The sequence below is a fragment of the Urtica dioica genome, chromosome 9 (assembly GCF_054948205.1).
Source record: "Urtica dioica subsp. dioica isolate 48M chromosome 9, U.dioica_male_clone48M_v1_H2, whole genome shotgun sequence".
Classification (NCBI taxonomy): domain Eukaryota; kingdom Viridiplantae; phylum Streptophyta; class Magnoliopsida; order Rosales; family Urticaceae; genus Urtica; species Urtica dioica.
The window spans coordinates 23,430,683-23,438,688 of record NC_142764.1 but is presented as its reverse complement, the minus strand read 5'-3'; the positions used below and the strand labels follow the sequence as shown (position 1 = coordinate 23,438,688).

The 8,006-nt window shown below is 37.1% G+C and overlaps 1 protein-coding gene across 1 annotated transcript; it reads right to left on the bottom strand.

Annotated features, from left to right (window-relative positions):
* Positions 1–1,735: 1,735 nt before the first annotated feature.
* LOC149385944 (transcription factor IIIB 60 kDa subunit-like) lies at positions 1,736–7,759 on the bottom strand. Its single transcript, XM_089627259.1, has 20 exons — positions 7,631–7,759; positions 7,339–7,439; positions 7,150–7,231; positions 6,649–6,724; positions 6,372–6,451; positions 6,218–6,294; positions 5,935–5,997; positions 5,720–5,832; positions 5,348–5,427; positions 5,138–5,224; positions 4,856–4,936; positions 4,482–4,628; positions 4,233–4,391; positions 3,924–4,002; positions 3,484–3,572; positions 2,992–3,072; positions 2,842–2,901; positions 2,625–2,705; positions 2,389–2,442; positions 1,736–2,142 (listed from the first exon to the last, which is right to left on the bottom strand). The coding sequence occupies exons 2-20, from the start codon at positions 7,398–7,400 to the stop codon at positions 1,933–1,935; spliced, it is 1,761 nt and encodes a 586-aa protein (XP_089483385.1). The 5' UTR covers positions 7,401–7,439; positions 7,631–7,759; the 3' UTR covers positions 1,736–1,932.
* Positions 7,760–8,006: the final 247 nt, after the last annotated feature.

Below are 8,006 nucleotides of genomic sequence, written 5' to 3'. Positions count from 1 at the left end.
CCGCGGCGAGTTTTTAAAAAAAATTCATCCCCTTCCTACAACGCATAATAATCCGTTGTAGAATAATCTCGCCGCGGCTAAGATTTGACTTCGCCGCGGCGAATTTCTCGCCGCGGCGAAGTGTATTATTCGCCGCGGCGAGTTGATTCTACAACGGATTATAATCCGTTGTAGAATGTTCTCGCCGCGGCGTGGAACGTACCTCGTCGCGGCAAATAACTCGCCGCGGCGACGTATATTTCGCGCCGCGGCGACGTGATTCTACAACGGATTGAAAATCCGTTGTAGAATATGTCGCCGCGGCGCGAATTATACGTCGCCGCGGCGAGATGGTTGAAAATGTTTAAAAATTACACAATGGATTCAACCCGTTGTAGAAGCTTCTACAACGCTTAAGAATCCGTTGTAGAAGCTTAGTTTCTACAACGGATAATTAAGCGTTGTAGAAAGCTGTTGGATTCTACAACGGATTTTTAAGCGTTGTAGAAGCTTCTACAACGCAGGATTCTACAACGCTTAAGAAGCTTCTACAACGCTTAAGAATCCGTTGTAGAAGCTTAGTTTCTACAACGGATAATTAAGCGTTGTAGAAAGCTGTTGGATTCTACAACGGATTTTTAAGCGTTGTAGAATCATTCTACAACTGTTTTTAAGCGTTGTAGAATCCTATTTTTGTAGTAGTGGAGATATAATTATATGCTCAATCCGGATAAAACAATTATGTATTTACTATTTTCCATCTAATCACACTTAAAAGTAAAAGAATTAATCCTAGTTTGGATCAATCCCAGTTTTCAAGCTATGATAAAAATATAAATATTTCTTTGAAAACGACATAAGAATATATAATACATTAGCCAGCTAACTACATATATAAAGTCTAAACTATCGATCTCTTAGCAGTTGGACACTTTGTTTTCAAACTCTCTGTCTTGGATTCAAATCTCACATCGAAAACAACTCAGACAAGATTCGAACGTAAGACGTAGAAGTTGAAAATAGAGAGTACTCAACTAGCTAGCAGCAATTAATAATCAACCAAGTCATAAAATTTGTCAATTGCATTTTCGTCGATATTTGGTTAATAATTAAAAATCAGTCTATTTGATTACGTAGAAAGTGATAATAGGAGTGAATGTTGCCCAATTTGATGACGTGACAATTTGATCAACAGTAAAGTTGGCTAATTTTCAATTATTACCAAACGTTAGTTAAAATGCAACTTCAATGTTTCAAGAAGCTACATAGCTATTTTAGCAATTTTTTTTTTATGTAGTTTAACTTATTTATTTATAATAAAAATCGGAGACCATGCCGACGGCATCCCACACGGCACCACGGCCCACGTCATACCACCGGTCTAGTTTATCTGTGTTGATGCCGGCGCATAAGTGGCCACTTTCACATAGGTGGGACCCACCTGCCACGTAGGTCTAATTCTCACTCTCACTTTCGTATGATGAAAATTATTTTCCATTTGGATATCCATCCTTATTTCTCCTCTCCCGGAGTTGAAGGCCAAATGGCGAGCAGCCTCGCAGTCAGACGCCACCGCTGACATCAGCCACGGGTGAGATCAGAAGATAGCCGTGCCCTTATTGCTACAAGCTAGCAAGTTTACAAGTTAACTGCTCATGATCATGAGTACGCTTGCAAACGCATTTAATATAAGCATATTCTTCTTGTATATTCTCTTTCCTTTGCACATAATTCTCCGACAAGAAGACAGAGCCAGTAATGAGGAATCTGACGTGAATTTTATTAATATATAATTCATCATGGTTCATGGTACAACTATATACATACAGATCTATATGATCTCTTTTACGAATATCCTGGTGGTTTATTCCAGCTTAATGCGGTTTAAGAGATGAGTAAACTAATGATTAAAAGAAATACTAGCCTAGAAATAATATGAACGAGTAAAAGAGGCTATACGTCATCTTCGTCATAGCCATACTCGAAACCCTCTTCTTCAAATTGCCATTCCTGCCCAGCCATCCCTTTCTCATCTTCATGCTCATCTTCATCCCTAAGTTCACTTTCCTTGTCAATCACATCCGACTTTAGCTCTGTATCTCCTGGGCTTTGTTCACCAGTTTCATCACCGTTCGATAATTTGATCTTTTTACTTGGAGCAGTCTGCAATGGGACGACACCGAAGATCAAGAGTAAATGATATTGCCCGAGTGGTCTAAAGTATTTATACAAGTGAATTGTAAAAAATAATAATAATAATAATAATAATAACCCAAATGGAGGAAAAGACGCAAAATATCCGGGAAAACCAAAATCATATTTTACTACCACAGGGTCTGAGTAAGAGATCGAAGAAATAGAGATCTGGACTAACAAGAAAAAGTTGATGTGATAGGAAGATGAACTTACATCTCCGGAAAAGCATTTCTCCAACGCATCGTAGTTGATCTTCGAACTAAACCGCTGTTGACACAGAGAGCAACACGTGAATCAATATACAGAGCTTAATTAACCCGAGCAAGATTAAAGGCACGCCTTCATGAAGCTAAAGAAAGACCGGCTGTTAAAGTAATATATATAGGAAAGCATTGAGCTGGGGATTGAAAGACCAAGGTTGTTCCTGCGTTTATATAATTTTATTTTACCTTCTTGCTAAGCATTTGACGGGCTGCTTCCGCGGCAGTTTGAGCAGGAGGGGCATTGGGGTCTTGCTTCTGACGCCGGTCCTAGCTCAAATATACACCATAAGGTAAACGATATAAGGAACAATATGTTCTGAGACGTAAAAAAAAATAAAAATAAAAAGAGCCCAGTGAAAAGTTCAGAGCGAGAAATCAAAAGCAATACTGAGCAAAACCAGACCTTTTTTGGCTTTGATTTAAGAGCACTGTCCGGACCAGCCTCCATCTTAGCTGCTTGTTCCTGTAAATAATTCCGCGCACAAAACATTACAATATCTATCAAGGTCTTGAGGCATTTAAAACTCTTAAGAAAAATAGAATAAGCTTCGACCTCCAGATACTCTCTGTTCATTTCTTCCCAGATAATTTTCTTGAAACGCGTCTCCTCCTCGTTGTTAAGGTAGCCATTCACCTAAGATTCCATACATTAAATAAGAACCTCATCATTAACTACATAAATGAAAAGAAGAAAAATACTGTCAGAAAAACAGCAAAAATTCAAAAGCAATGGGCACAACAAGCATTCTTTCTTCCCATAGAGATCATGAACACGAGCGCACGCGCGGGCGCGCGCACACACACACTCACACAAAAGGGAAGAGATTCTTCATTTTATTTCGGTATTGGGGTTTACTTCCCATGATTAAAATGGTGAAATTTCAAGGTAAGGGAAAATAAAACACAAGAATTTTGGTCAGCTGTTCTTCAGTATGAAGTCAACAGGTTCCGAGACTACACCACTGCTTCTGGACACCTTACAACATTCAAACCCAGAAACCATTCTAAACTAGGAAAAAAACCTGGTGATGTACTAATTACGCACCTCAATGTCGTCAATGTCCGAAAGGCCCTCTGACTCGTCACCTCCAACACTTTTGTCACAAACCTCAGAAGTTTCTTCTGCTGTCGAAGCTGCTCAGACACAAAACAAACGGTTACCAAATGAAAACTACACTATACAGTTAGGACCTGAGATATTAAGGATAGTATAATAATATAATATAAATAGAGGGTTATATATAATAGTAAGAAGTTAGCTAGCCAATAAATTACAAGAATTAGTGGAGAATTGGATATGAAATAGTTTGAAAAGTGTTTAGTAACGAAATAATTTCCTATTTAGGAGAGCATGGACCTCTCAAATGTCCGATATTATGACTCATTAAATTCCTTTTCGTTCATATTCCAACTAATACAAATATCTCGGGGCGTATCATATACTCGAATCAACATCAATATATATAGACCGCAATCAGAACTTACAACAAAACTTGGTGGCATTAGATGTGTCATTGTTGGCCACTGTTTGGCTGGCTTCAGTAAAGGATTCAATATTCTCATCCTGCATAAGAAGCATGATTTATATTAGCAGCAAAATATTGGACAGGGTGTGCAAAAATCAGATAAACACGAAAATAAAGTACTTGATAGTGATACCGGTTTACAGAAAGGAAAAGAAACTTGTTTGTGCAAATGAAGAATTTCACAGAATTTGTGAATCTTTATTAATGAGTAATCAAGGAAATTATTTGTGAAGCCGTGCACAAATGAGAATAGGGGTAAGAAACTGACTTGATCACTCGTAAGCTCTGTCATCTTTTCCTTGTTTGAAGATAGAAAATCAGCATCTGATTTCTCAGATGCAACGGATTCCTTGATCAGTCTTATTCTTTCGGCCTGCTGGAAGGCTGGAGGATCTGAGCCCCCGAGTCCCCCAGAAATTTCAATGAACTACAATATAAAGCCAGAAAAAGAATGAGTAACGGAAGTGGTACATGAAAGAAGAAAACTAAAGTAAAGCTTGTACAATTAAAGACTTACGTCTTCAAAACAGCCCTTACAAAGTCCGTTAGCAAAAGGGGTTTCTTCTTTATGCTGGCACAACACTTCTTTTGACGATTTTTCAGTCCCAAAAGATGGCAAGTTGCACTTTGTTAGCTCCTTAGCGTTATCTTCTAACTCCTCGATCTGTTTTTTTTCAAACGAAATAAAACTTTAAAATCACGCTACGCCAGTCTCTAGCAAGGTCAGCAAAAGAAAACTGCTAGGACACTACACAAAAAAAAATAGTCCATACTCAAGAGATTGTATAGTTAGGTTGCTACAACATGTAGCTCAAAACAAATCAAAAGGTCACTATATTAATGGTCAATGTTGCATGAATCGTGATAACTATTATGCTATTAGAAACCTACAGTCAAACTGCCTGACTCAGTGTTCTCGAACTCGATCAATCGCTTCGTCAATGTCACCTCACAAATATGTACAATTTTAACCTGGAAAAACAGTAACGGCCATTAGCAAAGTCACCCATCACCACATAAAATATTAGATTAGTAGGATAATGTGTACATTGAACAATAACGCACTCACTCCCCTAAAAAAAACAAGTTGAAGAGAGTGCGTGGACATAAATATCCACTTCGATGAAAGCATATTCGCATAAAAATTCACAGCAAAATTGAAAGCTAACTCACAATATCCAACTTCGAAAACTTATACCCATGAGCTAGAGCAGAAATATATAAGGCTGCCCCACATAGGCCACTAGGTTTCCTGCCAGTCTGTTGGTAAGACGTAGTAAATAATAAGTTTCATCATTATAATGCACCAAATTCAATATCAATTAAAAAAAGGTGGTCTGAGAAGGGAAAGTTGCTTCAGAAAGGATTTCAACAAACATAAACCTGCATCCAATCTCGCTTCATGCTAGCTATTATGTGCATTGCAGTTCTTGAAACTTCAGCATTGCTTCCGGATAATAACTCTGAATAGCCAGAAAATTTTCAGGAAAAGGAGCTCTTACTACGTAATTGCCAAATGCAATTCGGACAAAGTTAAACAAACCAATGATGTTATAGCAATTAAAGTTGTCATTCTTTAATAGAAGAATCGGTAACTTAAGTTAAATAACCTGGTGAAGACCAGAAAACATTACAGTTCGAGTGAAAAGGATTAAGGACCCAAGAGAGATAATTAAACTTGTAGCTAAAATGGGAGAAAATACAAAGTTGGTCGGATATGTCTAGGTAACAAGTGATGGGCTCAAGATAACTTACTTTGCGTAAAACGGGGTACGAAAAGAGTGGGATCGACGGGCCTCTTTATGATGTTATGCTCTACTAGACTAAGCAGTTGGCAAAGCTGCAAAAATACAGAGCCTAGAACATACCTGGAGAAAGCAGAAAGGCATTTTAACCCGTATTACCTAAATATGATTTATTTTATTCGTAAGCAAAATGTTGGGATGATTGTAACACGTTTTCTTACGTACACGTTTATTTTCAGCGTCTCTGAAAAGTCTATTAGTAAATACGGTTTTGGCCTTTCAGCTGTCCTGTAAAGAAAGTTCAAAAATAAGAAGGGTCATTACACGTAAATGAATTAGAGGAATCTAACATCATATTATCACATGCATTTGTAATGATATAACATCATATTTTCTATAATGATAATAGCATATAAACGATGATGGCATTCAAGCTATATCCTCGGAAATTCTTTTATGGTTCTGGTATCAACATTAACAAAATGATAAAGTTCCGAAGAATACTCACCGGCATGCAATATAAAGACAAGCAGCTGCAACTTGAACTGTTCTACGACCTCTAGTGAAATTACGTTGAACTGCTATCTGCGTATAACCACATCATGTTCTGAATATCGTACTACAAATTAAAAATAATAATAAATAAATAAATAAGAACTCACCTCATAGAACCTAGAAGCTGGACTAACTATAGAATCATCTATTTCCAACCTTAAAACTATTTGCCTCATTTCGTCAACACCTACAAAACAGAATGCAGTTCTTAAGACATTTACTACGATTATGAGAGCGAATTCACATAATAAAATAAGGCTATGTCAGTTTACACCCTGGGAACATTATTCAGGAACTTTTTGTCTCATCAAACCAAAAAATAATATATAAGGATACTGCTTTTGTGACAGACAAAATTCAGCGAGAAGTCATACACATACATACCCTTGTCCAACGTCCTTCTAAACGAATCAGAATAGGAACTTTCTATGGATCTTACGGTAACACCTGATCTGCGACTCTGCAGAAGGGAAAAAAGTTATACATGGCAATTCCATAATAATCATCCCATAACACAAAATAAAAAAATAAAATAAAAATTAATAACCATGATCTAGATAAGAAACATCATTGTCTCATTTGGGACTTCATACCCAGTCCTGTCAACTGAATCAAAATAATGTCAAGTTATACACATCTGACCAAAGACTCAAATCCAAGACTAGCTACCAATGTTCTATAGAGAGGACAGAGGAGAATAGAAAACATATCCAGATTAAATTGATTGCAGAATGTTATGCTATTGAATAATAGCCCTAACGTCTTCGAAATGAATTTTATGGGATATCAACACATTGAATAAATTCTAATCAAAACAAAAGCCATAATCAAAACAGAAGATTATTACAGTAAGGTTTAAGTAACTGAAGAACGACAATCACGTACCTCTCCTCCCGGACCTTTAACAAAACTGGGCTCTTCAGTGTAAACATCATCGTAAAGGACTTTTCCACAAACATCACAGCAACTGAGTAACAGGTTCAAGAAAAATAAAACTTATCAAGAATATGATCCTTAATAATATTGGAAATATCTATGGTATGTATATACTGAACAAAGAAACAGCATAGTTACACGTAATAAACAGAGTCACGTTGAGCCGGACAATCCGCTTTACAATGAGGACAAAACACCATGTCTTGAGATTAACTTCACAGCGACTTGAAATCAATACACTGTAGTGGAGGGAGACAGAAATTAATACACAATTTGAAGTACTTGGAACAGAGCAGAGCCCAATTTCAAAAGAAGAAAAAAAAACCCTAAAATTCAGAGAGAATATTAGATAACAGCCAAAATCATGCAATGGAGGCGAAGATCGAACGCCCAGGCTTCAAAGTGTGCGAAGAAGAAATCAGCGACTGACCTTGGGGAAAATATTTTTCACGGCGAGGGTCGAGCTAGAACAGTCTCTTGGGAATTGGGTATTCGTCGAAGTTGCGGAAGAGAGGCGTGCATAGGCCCCCCATCAGCTTTTTAAAATCTTGTATTTTAGTCCTTCTATCTAAAATGTTTTTTTTTTGGATATCATTCTCTTTTGGAGTAATTAGATAAAAGGATCAAGCGACTAAATGGCCAAATAAAACTTAAGAATTTGCAAAATAGTCCAAGTTTATCAAGTATAAGCAAAATAAAGCTCCGATTAATCCAGGCATAATAAATTAAATTTAATCCAGGCAGGATTAATTTAATCCAGACATTTTATTCAGCCCTAAAATTTAATCATCGACCTTCTTCGACCT